Source organism: Octodon degus, unplaced genomic scaffold (genome assembly GCF_000260255.1).
Source record: "Octodon degus isolate 3935 unplaced genomic scaffold, OctDeg1.0 scaffold00036, whole genome shotgun sequence".
In the NCBI taxonomy this organism is placed as follows: Eukaryota; Metazoa; Chordata; class Mammalia; order Rodentia; family Octodontidae; genus Octodon; species Octodon degus.
Window position 1 is genome coordinate 15,764,333 of NW_004524612.1, and position 18,749 is coordinate 15,783,081.

Here is an 18,749-nt window from a genome sequence, read left to right on the forward strand (position 1 = left end):
AAAAACTTAAAAAAGGACTGGGGATGTAGCTCAGTGTGAAGAGCCTGATTTCAGTCAATTCTTAGTACTGGAAAAAAAATGAATAAAGAAAAAGTACATGAAGGCAGAGCTGTGGACAGTGTCTACAACATCACTCCTCTTGAAAGCGGTGTCCAGAGGGTTCTGGGGGCACCTTGAGTGGGCACCTTGCAGAGGGGTGGGACAAAGAGCATGAGTGAGCCTATGGCTGCCTGCCCTAGGGAACAGATCATCAGTCTGAAGCAGACAGCCACCATCTTGCTTATGCTGCTGTGACCAGCTAGAAATTATGCTTGCTTACAGTGAGTCCAAGTTTCCTTTGACAAGGTGTCTGACCTTTGTTACAGGTGTACAACCAGCTTCGAACACCAACGTTATCCCATTTTCTTGTCTGCCTGGTGAGAGACCACAATTCCTTCCACACAGATTGTCTCGTTAGGATCCAAGAAAATAATGTGAACAGTAGTTGCTTTATAGGTTGTGAAGGGACAGATTATTATTTAAATATCTGCATATAAAATTTTTATTTATGGAGCATCCGGTATGATTGAAGACCTGTGATCAAATTACCTAAGTTCAAGATATTTGCTATAACTGAATCAGACAAAACAAAACTGATCCCATTTCACGCTTATTTTTAAAAAGTAGAGCTAAGATGAAAGCAAGCACATAGAACATCGATCACAAAGCCACATGAAAATGAATTGACATGGCTTAGCGTCCACCCAGCTGGGCACCATGCTGCTGCCCCTCACACCCTAATGCTGTGTCTCCTGCACTACAGGCATGCGCCAGGGCAATGACCATGGCACCCAGTACCGCTCGGCCATCTACCCCACGTGCACCGCGCAGATGCAGGCGGCCCTGCAGTCTAAGGAGGACTACCAAAAGGTAGGGCACTCATTGCCTGTGTGGCTGCAGGGGCAGAGGTTGGTCCCATGTTTGTGGGGGGGAGGTCTTCCACCTGGAACTGTGTTCCCTCGCACATGTCCTTGCATTTGTTCTGGTCTCTTGGAGTGGAGCCATTGTGTGCAAGAAATGGACACAATGAGGTTTTCAGAGGAGGCCCTTGTGTATTTCTCTTTAAATCAACTCCTCCAGATGAGTTTGTGCTTGTTGAAATAGTTGCTGTTCCCACTCTCTCTCCCTCTTCCTCTCCCTTTCCCTCTTCTTGTCTCTCTCTATCCCCCTTTCTCTTTGTCTGAATTTCACTTTGTTTAACCAATAGACATTTATTGTCTCACATTTGTGAGGCCAGAAGTCTGAGAGGGAGGTGTGGGCTGCGAGGAGGGTGGCCACCCTCTCCCATATACCTTCACATTTTATGTGGTCTCTTTTGTGTCCCACTTTGCCATGTTTTAAGGCCTGTGCTCCTATTGGATTAGGACTAACCCTAATGACCTCATTTAACTTGATTACATCTGCACAGACCCTGTCTAAGAGGGAGGTCACATTGTGAGAGGTTAGGACCCCAACATATCTTTTCTTGGGAGACACAATTCAACCCATAAGGCTCACTTGCCAGTAACAATAAAATACTTCTGAGAACTATAATAAAAATACTTCTCAGAAATATGTGCTTTACATCATAAAATAATTATTTTTACCATTATCTTATATAATATTTTAAAACTTCCTCCAATAGGGATTTAGTTCTTTTAAAAACAATATGAATTACTTTAAATTTTAGAGCTTAGTGCTAAAGCTTAAATTTTAGTTATCCTTACATTGTCTGATGAGATTCACATTTAACAATACAGCCAGTAGCCTCTCTGATGCTGACGTTAGAGTTAGGTGAGTGGAAATGGAGCATGTTTGCTGGTGAGCAGGTGCCAGCATTCCTCAGCTTGACTCTTGGAAGAGACTGGGCTGAAGGGGTGTTGAGAGAGACAGAGTCCTATGTTCTCACTCCACAGCCAGGATCTCTCCCTGGTGGATAATAGTAACCAGCCCAGAATGCAGATCTCAGCATTGAGTCCCCTCTGCTGGAGTGTGGAGTGTTGGCTGAGTTTAGTGACAGAAGTGGTGGGATGTCACTCCTGAAGTCTGGCTATTAAGACTATGGTCACACACACACACACACACACACACACACACACACCATGGTTAGTCAGTCAACATGTTGGGAGGCAGCCCTATGTGAGGGCACTTAGTGGCACAGTGCCTAGCAAGCATGAGGTTCTGAGTTCAATTTCTGGTACCTAAATAAATAAACTGCTCAGTTTGGGAATAATTTGAGCATATTTATATTTGTATGCCAAATAACTTTTCCTGAGGTAAAAAAGTAGAAGTAAAAAGAAATAGGTCTAGATAGAAGGGGATAAATTGGGAAGCTATGAAGGACTCCAGGGCAGAAATCCTGAGAGTGCAGTCTGGGATGGTGGATATAGGGATGGGGTAAAGGGAGGTTAGGAAGTAGACTTCATAGAACTTGGAACTTAACTGAAGTTGAAGGTCACTGAGCGGGAGGACTCCCCAGTTACTTGCAGGTTTCTAGCCAGTGACATTTTGATCAAATGGAGAGGCAGATTTGTGGGAAAGGTAAGTTCAATTTTGAAAATGTGGAGTGAGGCAACCATAGTAAGGGCATCTAGGTGGCTCCTGGGAGGAGGTGTGGGCTGCTTGTGCCTTTTTTTTTTCTTTTCAAAGTTTTATTGATAAACATATAGCAATGAGACAGTTTCAAATCAAATCAAAAGTACAGTTTCAACAAATAATACACTGCATATATTCTTCTTAGTGGTTAATTGCTGTACAAGATGCAGACTTGTGATCCTACTTACAAACACCATTAGAAAAAACCATTCTATTCATTAAGAGAATGCAACTATATATCTATCGCAACCACTTTGAATACACAGATACAAAATGGACATTCATAGTTATACCCCATTTTTTTTAAGATGCTTGTGCCTTGAGAGTTGTGTTAACTGGGTTCATGCTTGGGAAGCGCAGGATGCTGCATAGTAAGTGCTCAATGCTTGGGAGCCCCTGTTATTATTGAGGGCTATCAACATATGTTTGCTAAATGGAGACCTATTTGCTGATAAAACCACTTTCAGAAATTGGTAAGAGCTAAGAAAAGAGGGCCTAGGGTCTGAGGACCATGGACATTTGAGAAACAGAAAGGGATACTGCACCAGGCATGTTAGGCACTTTGGAGAACCAACTAAGCCCAAGCAAAAACTTTAAAAATAGGTCTATTTGTTTTAATATTAGTATATTTAATTATAAAGGTAATGCTTATAATTAATGCCAAAAGCAAGACATGAGTCTGGCTATAAATACATTGCCTAATGTAATGATTCATAGTCCTTGTAGGTTACTAGCAGTGCTATCAAGAGACTCTGGATAGATACTAGCTGACCAATAGCTCATCTCTCAAAATCAGATGATATTTCAGTGCTCACAGTAAAAATTCCAAGTTCCATGTGATGGTGAGGAGACTTACATGTTGTTTTCCAGTGTTTACCCCCAATTAGTTTCTTGCCCTTAGTTCTGAGTTGAAACTATTGATTTTAGATGACCAATGTCCATCGGAATTAAATTTAGGCATTAAACAACTAATTAATTCTTTGTCCATTTCTTCATTATTTCATGCATTTCAGAAATTTTAATCTTATATTCTAGACAGTTGTTTTAACTGAATGGTTTTTGGATGTTCTACATGTTAGCACATGGGAAAAAGATATTTGGCTTGGCTTTAAAATTGGGGTCTATTTTTGAAAAATAAGGACTGAGGACTCCTCTGCCTCCAGTACCCAGATACTCATTGCTCTTCATATAACCACTTTCTCACCAACTCAGAAAACAACCATGGTTACATATTTTTTATTTTATTACATAAATAAAATTGAGCCTAGATACCACTAAGAGATAGGAGGCAAGTCCAGTATTTCCCTTCTAATTAACTAAAACTCAGAGTCTACTCTCAGCGAGCGCTTCCAGTGCCAGCCCACCTCCTGCCATGACAGCAGCTGTCTTTTCCATGCTATCTGGCAGAGTAGCCTGCAGTCACATGTCGCTACTGAGCAATTGAAATGTAATGGGTGAAATTAAGGAGGTGAAAACAGTCTTTCAATCAATACATATATTAAATAGGCACAAGTTGCTGGTGCCTAGTATATTAGACAACCTAAGCCCAAAAAAGGGTGAGTGAGCGAGTGTGTGTGTGTGTGTGTGCATGCGTGTGCATGTGCATGGGTGTGCACACACATGTACACCATGAAAGGGCTGAGGGCTGTGTCAGTAGGCTTCTCCCCAGAGCACAGGACTGCAGGGAGTGCAGGTGCTCATGCCCTGCAGAGGTGCTATGCCAGGATCTCCACTCATCTTTTTCTTTCTGGAGACAGAGTAGGTCATTTTCCTTTTTGCAAGTGTCTTACTGTGTAGGCAGTAGGACTAACCATGCATCTGTACCTGGGTGACCACTGTGATTTCTGTCTTAGCTGGAGACAGAAGGCTAAGCCCAAGTCTGCAGCTCATGTGTGAGGACAACTGGCGTGTGTGGTGCCAGGAGCTGGAGCAAAGGACAGGGAGTGGAGAAGAGGCAGGAGACCCAGCGCACATTGGCCCTCTGCTGTCCTAACAGGTGGTCTGAACCTCTGAAATCGTCAGCCCTTCCAGGAAGGAAAGGAAGCATACCTCTGGTGGGCGCCACTGACCACGGTGCACCCTGCCCCTCTGGCTGCATGCCTCGGGGCTCAGGACAGCAGGCATGTGTGCTGAGGATGGGATGAGGCACTGGCTGTGTGTGCAGCTGCACAAGAATGGGAGGCCATGCAGAATGAGGCACATCCACTGGCACAGAGTGAGAGGCAGCTGAGGCCACCAGGATCTGAGGTGAAGTGTATGTCCGCGGCATCTGATGCCATCTCTGTGAAGGATCCTTCTCCACACCCAGCCCTGGGTCCAAGTCAGGAAGGCTAAGTCTGTAAGGGTTCAAGGCTGCCTCCAAGACTGAGGAGCTCTCTGGGCTTCTTGCTGGAACAGAGGAGGAAGAGGCTGAGGTCACTCTTAGTAGGGCATCCTGCTGCACCCATGGAGTCATCCAGTGGATGGCTTTCTCTAGCCAACTCATAGAAGTCTGTGATGGACAGTGCCTGTGTCCCTATGCAGTAACAGCAGCAATAATTACAGATGGCCAAAGAGTACTTGCTAAATGTAATCCTTGCCTCAAACAGCTCACTAAAGTCATTTGTAAATCTTCCAGTGTCTTAATCTCCATAGATATAATGGATATACTTAGATATAGGTATGTATATCTTTGTACTTACATAAAATTGTATGCATGTTTTTCTGAGATCTTGTCTCTCACTTTGAAACTCACGAATTTATAACTGTTCCTTCCATTGATATGACTGATAAAAATATATATCAAATAGGGGTGAATAAACCAATAATTTGTTTGTGTAAATGATATAATTAGGTTACATCAAAATCAATTTTTTTTCTTTTTCATTTACTTTAAGAAGTCCTATGGTTGCTACTAGGCTCCACACAGGGGAGATTCTGGGCTCTACCCCATCACCTTTGCAGTGACAAAAGAGGAGTAGACAGGTGACCCCCCAGACTGGCTTTTCTGTGTTTCATGTCTAGGGTCACCTTGAACAAATTTCTGAAACAACAGAGGCATTTAATCTTCAGAGTCATTTCTGAACACTCACAGATTAGGGTCTAGAACTCTGTAATCTTATGAAAGGCATTAGATTTGTTACTAAGAACAGGGAAATTCTGCAAATGATGCATTCTATTCATTTATATTTCCCTTTTTTCCCCTTAAAGGTTGGCATTTCTTGACCTGTCACTATGTTCCAGGACTTCATCCTATCCCAAGCCTGGTGGGGTCCCCATGTGCTAACTATAACATTGACTTAGGTTACTAATTTGATAGTCCTTACTAGTTTGCCCCCGGTGACCCTAGTAACCAGCTTCTTCAGCAACTTCTTTATATGTGAAGTTGAGAGTGACAGGATTGCTTACCACAGAGCAGCCATTTGAACATAAAATTAGCTGATTTTATCACAGGGACCAATTGTTGAACTAATTAGATGTGCAGTACTGCTGAGGAGCCAGAAACCAAAAGTGATTTTCCATCTAAACTGTGGTTTTCTGCAAAGTTGGCTGGGCTGCAGATTCCAGGCTCAACAGCAACCCGAGGACAAGAAAGATGGCTGAAGCAGTTTACTGGCATGCAAGATAAGAGGGCAGGATGGCCTGAGGAGGAAGTTGTAATTCAAGGTGGGAAAAAGCATCACATGGGTTCTACTGGACTGGGGAGGGATGAGTTCCGCTCACAGGACCTGACCACTGCTTCAGAACTTTGGCAAGCTGAAGCTTTTGTATAAGGTGTGATGGTATTCTGACTTCCCAAGGAAGTCTTCGTAATCTCTCCCAACCTTATTTTCATATTTAAAATCTTTCCTTGAAGAATGTCATGGTAGGATTACTTGCTCCTGGCATTTATTAGGTGAGATAATCGCATGTATTTGCTATTGGGTTATCAGATGTGGACAATCTGGGTCCTGGGTGATCCTGGTCTGACACAATTTTCTCATGCCCTTCTCCGCATTGTGGCCTCTGAGAAGGGTAGGGGTGGTCCACAGGAAATTCTTTCATCCTGAAAATGTGTCTTTCCCTCATTTAGGAATTAAATCTTTTTCTGGGAAAGTTGAAAGACAACAAGTATACAGATACTTCTCTTGATCACCCAACCTAGTTCTTTCCAACCTTCTGAACCGTGAATAGAAAGCACAATCTTTTCTGTTTCTTTTATTCAACAAGAGAAGAAAAGCAGGGATTTCCTTTGCAGACACTTTATAACATACTGAGTTCTAATAAGAATAGTATTTTTCTGGAACAGATTCCATATTATCACTATTTCAAATATAAACAGTGTTTTAAAATCTGTCTCTGTCAATCTCTATTCATCTCCGCATCTGTGTACCCTCCCATTCATCTACCCACCCAGCCATCCACCTCCCACCCATTCATTCATCCATGTGCCCACGCATGAATACATCCATGCATCCACCCATGTATCCAGGCACACTTCTATCCATCCATATCTGAACATCCTCCTACACATCCACCTGTCTATCCACCCATCTATCCATTCAACCATCCATGCATCCATCCATACATTTAAGATGTATATGTAATCTTTAAATATTTTGCATACTTTTATCTCAAAACTTCAAATGCCATTGATCATCTGTGTGTTTGTATATATGCAACACAGTGTAATTTTGAAGAAAAATAACCAAAATGAAAGATAAAAAGTATATAATGATTGGATTGTGGCTAACAGTTTTTAGACTGAAGGTTTAGCTTTGATTATTTAATTTTCCTCCAATTTAGATTATGTCTAGATAGCCAATGACTCCATATACTCTCCAGTTAGACCCTAAAAATGAGAAATTGTGGTTTGGCTGTTTCCTGTCTGACACACAGAGAGAAAGCAAGCAAGGGAAAGAGAGACAGGGATAGGGACAGAGAGAGACAAGAAGGTTTTATCACCAAATGGCCTACCTGTGTCAACAGTGGTTCACACAGAAATTAACTTTGAAATGCAAAGACATCTAGAACCATTCTATAATTGCATACCAAAATAAAATTTAGCAATTCTCAAGGCCTGTAATGTTTGAGAGAGGGAGAGGAAGTGCACATGCTCATGCATGTGTGTGTTCAGAATGACATTTTGATGGTTGGCATGTCTTAGTCACTAATAATCTCTTAGTCACTTACTATCTTTCAGTCCTGAGGTAATTTATCCTCATTTTAAATTACTTAAGTATAGATAACAAAATTTCTACAAAGGTTTGTTATGAAAATTAAATGAGATTTTATCTTACCTACCTCCTAGCGTGCAGTAGTGGCCCAATGTACATTACTTGAAGCGGAACCCCTGCAGTTTTCTGCTACACATCCCCCGATTCTCATGCCGCCTACACAGGTGTGAGAATTTAAGTACACTGAGGCATTTTTGATCATGCTGGAGCCACTGTGCTGTAGCTGGACCTGATGACTTGCGAAGTACAAACAGGTCCGTAGAGTTTCTTTTAAGCATCTGTAGGCTGAACATGCGCTTCTCTCTTTACCTTCCCCCACCTTCATCAGCAAAGTAATAAATGTATCATCTTATCAAATATTAATTATGCACTGATTAGTTTCTAGACTTGCATTACTCTTGTTTTAAACAAAGCTATCTGAAGAAATATCTTGTGAATTTTGTTGCAGTAAACTGTTGCATAAACAATCCTGTTTCCAGGAACTATTCTGACATTTCCTGCATTGAGTAAGGTCTCTGAGGCTGCTGTTCACCCAGTGCCCATTTCTGTACTCAGCTCCTGGCAGATATCAGCAAATCTTACCCACCTGAGCTGAACAGAGGTAGTGGATGAAGAAGCCCACTCATGGCTCCCATATTATGGAATGAGTACTTATGTCCCCCCACCCCCACACAAATTCTGTGTCGCTGCCATTCCCCCTCCCTGTGAGGGCATTTGGCTGTGAGTGGTCAGGGTTAGATGAGATCATGAGGGATGAGCGTCCTCATGAAAAGAGCCCAGCCAAGCCCTGGCCCTTTCTGCTCACACATACAAAGAAATCAGGGAGCACACAGCCAACCATGGACAAACCAGGAAAAGGGGCTCAGAATGAAGACCTGGCAGCACCTAGAGAACTGTGAGAAATAGCATGTGGTGGAGGCCACCCAGCCTGTGGCATTTCATCGTGGGCTGACTTGGAGGCAACCTTGTTTTGGGTGCCACCAAAACAAGGAGGAGTGAGAGCATCGTGCCTTGCACAGAACATGCACCTGGGCCTGCAAGGTTGAGGCCTGGAGGCATGTCTCAACCTCCATGACCTTGGGAGAGACTCAGCAGCTCTAGCTTCTTGTTTGGAATAAGGAGAGAACAGGAGCAGTGAAGCTGTTCACCAATGGGAACAGCGCTCAGCACTGCCTCTCCTGAACGTCCTTCACACAGTGAGTTGGGTAGGGCAGGACCCATTCTCCTCCCTGCCTCATCTGTCAGAGTTTGAATCTGGAGCACTGAGGGGTTCATTCATATTTCCCAGAGGGCTCTGATGGGACACTGCAAGGGTGAGAGTCATTCAACTCTGAATTGCATTCCTGTTTGCCCCCACCGTGTGAGAGCATTTGCAGTCTGTCCAGCATTTTACAGCTATAAGGCAGGGTAACTGATGGGGTGACTCTAGAGACAGGGCAGTTTTCAGTGGCTTCATCCCACTTTTCCAGAGGCCCTCAGATTCTAAACCATTGTTACAATACAGACCAGAGAGTTTTCCTTCCTGGCATGTCAGTGGCACGGTTATTTCTGTGGTTTTGTTCCCAGGGAAATGGGTAGGCGGCACGCTCGTAGCTTCACTTGCTGTATCGTGCTCACTGGGCTGTGATGTTTAAAATCCATTTTTAAAAAAGCACCAAAAAACTCCTGCTATCCCTGACACCAAAAAACTATTTGCATTGGGAGACCCTGGGTAAATGTGGGTAAATGTCAGATGTTACTTTATGGTTTGGGGATTAGACAGGTCTTTGTCTTTTTTAAAATTTTATTTGTGTTATTGTTTAAAGCATGAAGGTATGACTTAAAATGCCAAAGGAAAGTTCCTGAATAATTTATTCATTTACCTTAGTCAAAGAGAAAAATCTCCTTTGGTATGCCCAGCAATAGAGACAGAGTTCCTCTCAGGCCCCTCTTGGAGCTTTGAGGTTGTAATTATGGGTATTATTGTGAGCTCTAAATAAGAACTTGTGAAATAAATATCTTACAAATGCCCACTTCCTGGAGGCAGGCATCTATGTTTCTATGCATGCAGCCATATAGACAACTAGGTCTTTAGCCTAATGGTTCAGTTGCATCTGGGTGATTATTTTCATTTCCACTTATTACTATGTGTTAGGCTCCCTGCATATGAGTACAGATTGCCCTTTCTTGCACTGTATTTAGAAATCTCTGCATTACCCCAGGGCATTTGTTCATTAATAGGGGGTGGGGAGAGGAAAAGCTTGTAATAAGGGGCTTTACATATTAAACTGCATCCATATTGGGGTCACAAGTGAAACATCTTGATTGTGTCACTGCCCTCTGGTGGCAGCAAGGTTTCACAGCAGTGTCAGAGGAGCATTGCAGGTGGGGGCTCTGGTTCTGCAGGGGCAGTTCTAGCAGCAGGGCAGACAGGAGCCTGACTGGGCAATCAGTCCTGTATTTGCATTCACTGCTTTCCATTCAGGTTTATCGCAGCACCCCAGGGTTCCGCTTACTGGCCAGACGGATGGTAGAAGAAAGCATTCTTGTGAATGTTAAGGAGACATTTTGATTTCAGTGAGGGTGCAGGCACAAAATAACCCTAGCCAACACAGAGTGGTTTGGGAACAAATTCAAATTCTCTGTGGGCCACATTCCTGCTGTCTTTCAGAGGCAGCGTAGGAGAGTGCAGTGGCTCCTAAGCATGACACAGAAACCCGTGTGGTGCACAAGCTGGTTTTAGGGTATATCTAGATAAATCTCTTACACTTTCATTGTTATGTATTCATCTTAATATGTATTAGAAAAACTGCAGGGAGCATTTGAAGGTCAGCATTTCATGACACTTTCTGCTTAGGTGAATGCAGGAAATGACACCCACACTGTCCGCTGGCACTCACATGTTCTTTGCAGGGATGTACCTTCTGCTGGTTAGGAGGTGGGGCAGAGCCCAGTGGAGGTGTGAGGATGAGTTGGGCAACATGGCCGTGGCTTGTTTCCTATAATGACCTTGGACCGCCAACTTCTCCAAGCCTGGCTTCCCTGCATTTTTTTTTTTTTTTTTTTTTTTTTCTGGTGGAACCGGGGATTGAACTCAGGCCCTTGCACTTGCCAGGGAAGCGCTTATTCCACGGAGCCATCTCCCCAGCCCTTCCCTGCATTTTTGAATAAGGCAACAGTGATTGTCTCTTGAGTTAGAAGATACGGGGTGCTGTGTCTGTGACCTTTCTGATGTTCAGTCAATACCAGATTCTTCCTCTTCGTTTCCTGTACCCGAGAGACTTCTCAGAGCCTACTCCCTCCACATTCCAATCATGCTTTGCTTGCAAAACTCACTTCCTTAGTCTTTGTGAGTTTCTAGACTTCTCCTTGGTGAACAGGATCTTCCCTGCTTTACATTTTTCACCACACACCATGCAGTACTTGGCACAAAGCAGGCACTCTGGGAGTGTTCATCGCATGAACCAAACCTATGCACAGGGTAACAGTATTTACTCCCCCTCTACACACACGAGGGGTGCACATCACGCGTGGACCTGGGACATGAGCCTTCCCTTGTCTCCCTGGGTCACCTGGACCCGTTACAGGAACAGGGCTTAGGTCCTGCCCATGGCTTCAAGCAGGAAGGAGAAAAAGCCAGTGCCTACCATTGATACCATTAATACCACCGCTTATCTTATCAGCTCATATATAGGTTTATTATATGCCCACATAATCATTAGTTTCAGAGAAAGAGAAATGGAAGGCAGTGGAAACATTTTAAAGGCAGCATTGCAGCTGGGGTGGGATCTATTTTAGAGACAACAAAGGGCCTTTGTTGTTCAAGCAGGTAGATTTATAAGGCTTGCCCTGGTTTAGTCTATATAAAATGGCCTTGGGAATGATATGATCAGAGAAACCACCAGGAGGAGGAGGGGGCGCGGGAACCCTTTCATTTTAGTGGCAAGAGCTTGAACCGAGGTTTGTTGTTTCCTACAGAGGCAGAGCGGTTTGCCTTTCAAATTCCCCTTGATTTGTCGGCTCCGCGTGGGTCCGGGTTTCTCCGACTTACCCAGACGGCACTTCCCGGCCCCATCCTAAACGGCCACGGAACGCCTGCTCGCGGCCCTGCCGCGGAGGCGATGCTCATTTATGGCTCGGAGAGATCAGAGCTTTCATGTTTGCCACGAAAGCCGCTGAGCCTCACGCACCTCCGCAGCGGAGATGAAAGGACATTTGTGTTTGTGCATGTGTGTTTAGAGCTTAAAGGACAGGGAAAAGAAAGAAAATAGATGTTACCGCTCAGCACTCACTTCAAAATGTGACTTACTCCCTCTGGTGGGACCATTTAACTCCGATGGCGCCGCCCCTCCCCCAGCGCCCCCGCCGCGCTCCCCACCCCCACCACTTCCCTCGCGGCCCATGTGACATCTGTTCTGGGCACCGAGGAGCCTTCTTGCCGTTGCCATGGCAGCCGGTGGAGGAGCCTGCCCATTGGCTGCTAACAGAGAAGGAAGAAAAGGGCCGCAGTGTCCGGGTCGCGTGCCCGAGCCAGCTCCGAGGTGCAGTCCGCTGGCCCGAGGTGCGGTCCTTCGTAGGACCGGGCTCACAGGGCGCGGCGCCGCTGGGAGAGAGGTGCTCAGGGTCAGCCCCCCGCAGGTGTGCACGCCGATCTTCAGGACGAACGTCTAGGTCAATGTCATTAGCTTCTCCCTGGAGTGGGAGGCTTGCGCAGGACAAAGCAGAGCGCCCAAGAGAAAGTGGGCCACCTTTTCCTTCACCTTGAACTCCTCCGAGCTCTATCTTATTTTGTAGCCTTTGGATCTGAAATTCTGCAGAGTGACCCTTTCTGCACCGCTCAGAGACCAGGGATGGTGAGAGTGCGTGCGCGAGTTAAATGGTCTGATTCCCTTTACCTTGGCCATAACCCTGTCTCTTAAAGCAAAAAGAGGACAGCATTCCATTGTCAAATGCGTGTCTCATCATGATTACTTTGAAAATTATTCTCCTACTGGAGTCGCCTGTGAATTTACGCAGGCAGTTGGAATCACTGTTTGGGCTCCAGAGCTACAGATTGCTGGTCTTGTCCCCAAGGCCCAGTGAACCATGACCCCAGACATGCTTCTGGCCAGACAGGTATGAGAAAGCCACATGAGAACTGTAGCTGCCTGCCTCAGCTTCCCTTCTCCTGTGAACTTGAAGTCCCTGCTGGTCTCTGATGGGGCAGGGCTATCACCTGCTCCACCCAGAGCCCTCAGTACCTACAACCTGTATGTTATCTATATTATATATAAATATTCATTCCTTTTTGGTTGTCTAATGAAGTTATCAGTGAAAATTGGTGCATGATTATTTTGCCCCTTTTTATTGGTATGTTTGCAATACATAATAATTACATTCATCCTGGGGAACTTGTTCCTACATGTACATATCACTAAACTCTTGTCCATACAGTTCCTTTCTCCTGGAGCAGCTCTGAGTCAGACCTTGATCACCATGCATAAGTACAGCCAAGAAAAGAATACAGACTGCCCAAACCAAGAGCAAGCTGCCCTTGCTGCAGTATGGATAGGCCTCACAGTTAGTTGCCTATGTAAAAGTAAACCTTCAATCTCTTTGTGAGAGCCATACCTTAGCAAAATGAAACTCGCTGCCACTGGTGAGCCACCAGCTCCATCAGTCTATGTCACATTTGAGATGTGTGCAAAAGCCTACTTGCTATTTGGTCACAGAGCTGCATCATGTCTCATACATATTGACACATGTTCCCTCTGCTTCTGGAGGATGGCTACTCTTTCTGATTATGAAACTGTCAAATTTTCTCTGATAGTGTCATCTGGCTCGTGATTTTCTATCCTAAGCCTTTTACCCACTGCCTTCCTCCAGCCCCAGTCCCCGGCCACATTGAGACTCATGCAATCTCTGCTCAATTTTCCCAGGAGCAGCCACCTTCAGAGTGTGTTATTTAAGCTTTATTCCTGTGCCTTGAGGTCCCTTTCCACTGCCTGCCAGGTCAGTGTGTAGAGTGGCACCCACATGTGCACAGTCCACTATGACAGCAGGGCTTGTGCTTTGTGTTTCTGGTAAATACTAATGAGATTCAGAAGGTAGCCTGACCAATCAGAGGATAGGGTAGCTGATAAAGGTAAGTGAAATAAACCAAATGGTCAGTCAAAGAGCAGCAGAAGAAATGCGCACACTTCTGTAGCAGAAAAAGCGAACAGGATGTGCGAGGGTTGAGACGGGAGTTCAGGAGCCACTGTGCACAGTTGGATATGGAAAGGAGCCTGAAAAGTAGGGCTAGAGAAAGAAATGAGAGCCCAAACTTTCCAAAGTGTCCTGCTAGGAAATAAGCAATATCTTAGGCTTGAGAAAACTCAAGGAGCGGTCCAAGAAGTTCTGCCCATGGGAGAAAAGCCCCTGCACTGCTGAGGAACTTGTATGGTGCTTCAGTGACTCACACCTTTTTAAAAATAATTAAACTGGTAGCCCTTGCCCTTGCTTGTGACACTGTGGGCTGTTGGGAGGATCAAGGGAGATTAACAGTGTGTAGAGGGTTGTAATCTAGCAAATGCTCTCCGAATGCAAGGCTTAGCAGAAATGGGGTTGTGGGGAGCACAGGATCAGCAAGTTCCCAATCCTTGCTGAACTGCATTTTCTAACTGAGGAAAGACCCGACATGTTATTCTCTCCTATTTTTCATTCACTGCAGTTATTACTTTGTTCTTATGAGCCAAGGAGACTCTAGCAGAGATGGAACTGAGAGTAGCTGAGATAAGTATGTAGTTGATCTTGTCTGTCACCAAAAATTGCCAAAGGGGCCCCTGCTTCACCAGCCCCCAGTGGGCACTCAGCGAGGGACTGTGTGAGTTAGTTTATGAAATTCTCTCATTCCTGTTATATGGAGGCAAAGGCCTTCCTGCAGCTCTGCTGGATAAACAGCTCTCCACCAGAAGGAGCTTAAAGGTGAATTGAGTTTGTACCATCAAATGGGTTCAGGGTCCTAGTCCTTGCATTCAACTTGCTGTATATTGGTGTTTCCTCTGAAAAGCAACAGAAATTTCACTGCAGGTTGCCTAATGACAAAGGAGGTGCAGGGGAACTCTGAGGAGTCCTCCTGGGGTCTTGGCAGATCCTTTCCTTTCCCACATAGGCCTCAGTTCTCCCTCTCCCTCAAGCTCGGGTGGCTCCCTGTATGGTCCTAGCCCTTGGCAGTGTGAACCTCACATCTCCTGTCCCACGTGATCTGAGAATGCAGGTGGCCAGGAGTGTTGTGAAAGAGACAACACGGAGAGTCTGTAGAGACCAGAAATGGAGACCCACAAGCAGGTCCTGTGCAACTCTCCATTCTCCTGAGCCCATCCATAGTGGCAGACCCTTTCTACGTCAGTAAGCCCACATCCCTAGCTGGACTTTGGCAATCAGAAAGGACTTGCACCCCAGTCGCATCTCCTGCAGCGAGCCTGTGAGCCATCAGGTAGGGAATTATTATGCCTACTTTGCAGAGTCACAAGCAGGGTGTGACTCCATTCAGTCCCCAGAGTACCTCCTAAGTACCTGTGTACAGGGTTGGGGACATGGCATTGAAGAAGCCTGTACACAGAATGGAACGGTAATGCATGTGGGCAGCACCAGAGCTGGGAACTGTGTTTTACATCAGTTTCTCCACTCGCCTGGCTTTTACCTATCTTAAGTTAAACAGCATGTTTCTTGAGATAATTGAAATCTTATGTCCTCAAGAAGAAGCATGGCCCAAGAAGGAAGCCACCCAGGAGTGGGTGGGAAACATCTCCACATATGAGAGGAAGTTTCTCGCTAAGCCAAAGGAAAGGCTGTTTGTAGGGCTCTGTAAATTCCACAGCACCACCCACCCCTACAGAACTCCACTCTTCAGGAACAAGGTCAAGGGAGGTGACATTTTAAAGCTCCCCTAATGATTTTTTGTTTAGAATTCACTTTAGGAACCTCAGGGTAGTGACCTAGTACTTAGTCTTGGGTATCACACTATTTACCTGAGTCTGAGTAAGTGACATGAGTGCTGAGTCTCAGTTTTGTAGGCTCTAAAATGGGTATACCTGAGATGAGAGCTATGTAGAATGAATGAGGGCATATATGCTGAGCCCTAGGACTACAATTTCAGTTGTCTTGCTCAGTGTTGGATGTCTTGTCCATGCCAGAACACCATTCAGTTTATATAAAAGTCCTCGGGTCTATCAGTGATTAGCAAACAAGAGGCAAATGACTTGATGAGGGAGTCGAGCTGAAGCACTCACTGTTGAGGAGGAAGATGTGTGTCGTGATGGTGCTAAGGAGTGCTTCTGACTGTTTCACAGCCGGGCATGTCTTCCCCTGACACAGGCTGTACCTGGTGGCTAGGGCTGTTGGCCTCAGTTGAAGACTTTAGGGGAGAGTTGACCACAGGCCCTCCTCACAGGGCCTGTTCCAGCTGCCCTCCTCCTGCTCAGCTGGATCTGTCCGGAGCCTGGTGTCAAAGTGTCTGCTTAGCGATCGCTGTGCAGAAGCTAAACAAAAGCACCAGTTGTTCTGTCCTTACCTTCTGTTGGCCAGGGTTGGACACTTTAGGGCCTTTGGTTTTCATGCTCTTGCAGGTATGACCTGGGTCTGGGATTCTCAAGCTTTTTCAGCCTCATGACCCTTCAACTATTGAGGAACCTCAACAAACGTGCATTTGATGTTTTTCATGTGAGAAACTGAAGTGGAAGATTTCTGCAACCCCAGAGCACATTGCGTGAGCCGTCAAGTGATGTCCTCACACTTCTGTGGTCTCCGGCCAGTTCCACCTGCTGTCATTACTAAGGTGTAGGAGGAACTATATCTTAGTATTATTGGGAAATAGTTTGGACATTGAAGACCCCAGAAAAGATCTTGGGATGCCCCTAGAGGTCCCTGAGGCCTGCTGGCCTATTGGACGCACAGGTTCTGCCTGCCATGTTATTCTATCTAACAGAGACACACAGGGTCAAGACTGAAATCACTAAGTCATCCATGGAAAGGATCCTAGAAAAAGCTGCAGAGCCCTACACAGCTCTCCAGTTCAGGAGACAGGCAAGAGCCTGAGGCCCCAAGGTCACACAAGTTCACATAGCTCCAGTGCCAAGCCAAACTGGTAACCTAGAGCTTCTGCCCACTGTGGCTCAGGACACAGTCTTTGGGGACAGATAGTTCAGTTCTAACCCCAGCTCTGCTGTATAATTAACTTTTCTGGCCTCAACTATCTCTTATATAAAATTCAGATAATAACAAATATCTACCTCATAGTCTTTCTAGAAAAATCAAATAGGATTACATGTGGAAAGGGCCTGGCACCTTGCACAAGCACCACACACGCACACACATGCACACATGTGAATGTTTTCACACACGTGCATTCACGCACGTGCACATGCACGTGCGTGCACACACACACACACACACACACACACACACACACACACTTGCAGCTTCCCAGTTAACCCTTGGAACAATGCAATAACAATCTCTTAGAAATTACTACCAGCTTTCCCCTCTGTGCTGGTCTCAGCGGTTCCCTGGCTCAGCCACACTGCAAAGGACTGACTGGTGCAAATGCTTCTCTGTCTGCCTTCCCAATAGGCAGAGAGCAGAGCTGACATGGGATATAATTAGTTACATGTCAGACCCAACAATCCATGCTGCATGTCACACAGAGTGATCAGTGTTTTCAAGGTGGTACAAAACTTCATAATGAGCCAACGAATAGTATTATTACAGTTGAGTAAACTGAAGTCTGATTTATGATGATTAAAATTTGCTTCTAGCATATGTTTTTCTTCTTTTTCCCCCCAAAGTGGAATATCTGTGTCTGCAGCACTGTCCATTTGCAAACTCCATTCCCAAACTACCCTTTAATTGTCTGCTGATCAGGCCATGGGAGAGTAAAGCGATGGGAGGTGACCCAGTTCTCCCTACTTCACAAGCATAAATGTAGCACTTTGTTCTTTGGGGGGATCCCCCATGGGCAAGAGATTGCTGCTGCAAATTTTTGATATTATTAAAACAGTATACTTCATTGTGAAGACTTCACAAGCAAATAGAAAATAACAAATTCAAAAACAGGTTTTAAAATGTCCTATAAATAACTGTAGCTCTGTGTACCCAGCCAAATGGGATAGTCTGCACGCCATGGGCCCTGCTATCTCAGATCCTGTTCAGACATATGTGGGTATCAATAATGAATGAATAAATTGATTCATCCTCTGTCTTGCTGAGTGTCTCTCTGGGAGATACCGCTTGTGGCTCTTGTTTACCCAAAGATCACTTTGAAGACAGAATGCTCTGTAGTCCCAAATAGCAGCATCAGACATGTGATCCTTATCTCTAACCTGCAGGACTGGAGTTTCTCCTGCTTGCCAGAAAGGTAGCATGGCTCACCCAAAGGGTGCAGCAGGGAGAAGACCTGGACTTTCACACTGTACCTGTACTCACAGCTGTGGGAGTGAGACAAGAACCTTTGTCTGTCTGATCTTCCTCTACCCCATCTGTGTGGTGATCTCGCAGCAACCATCCACATCTGCTGTTGGTCCATAGAGTGGTGGTTGATTCCTTCCGCCCGCAGGCTTATAGGGCAGCCATGTCCAATCATCCTGAGTGTGGGATCGCGTTGCAGTAAATAGAATAGTCATGCGGCGCTGAGCTCACTGCAGCAATCCTGGCTTCCTGTCAGAGATATCTCAGTCCCCCAAGACGTCCTCCTTTCCTGCATGAGTGAATGGACCCAGTCTTGGACCTGTGGCTGACTGCCATAGACACCTTTACTTTTCCTGTGTTATGTTAGTTATTTGTTGCTGCTTAACAAGGTGCCCCAAACATAATGGCTTAAAACAAAAATAATTTCTCATGATTCAGTAGGAAGGCTGGAATGTCCTGCTAATTGTGCATGGACTCATTCATATGACTACATTTGGAATCAGTTCAGTTGAGACATGTTATGGTTTGTGCCTGGAT

The 18,749-nt window shown here is 45.2% G+C and overlaps 1 protein-coding gene across 1 annotated transcript in view; it reads left to right on the forward strand.

Annotated features, from left to right (window-relative positions):
• Window positions 1-18,749, forward strand: part of Msra (methionine sulfoxide reductase A) — a 216,479-nt gene that overhangs the window by 131,127 nt on the left and 66,603 nt on the right. The window contains exon 3 of the mRNA XM_023714633.1: window positions 803-909. Coding sequence (XP_023570401.1) covers window positions 803-909 — 107 coding nt within the window. The remainder of the gene's footprint in view (window positions 1-802; window positions 910-18,749) is intronic.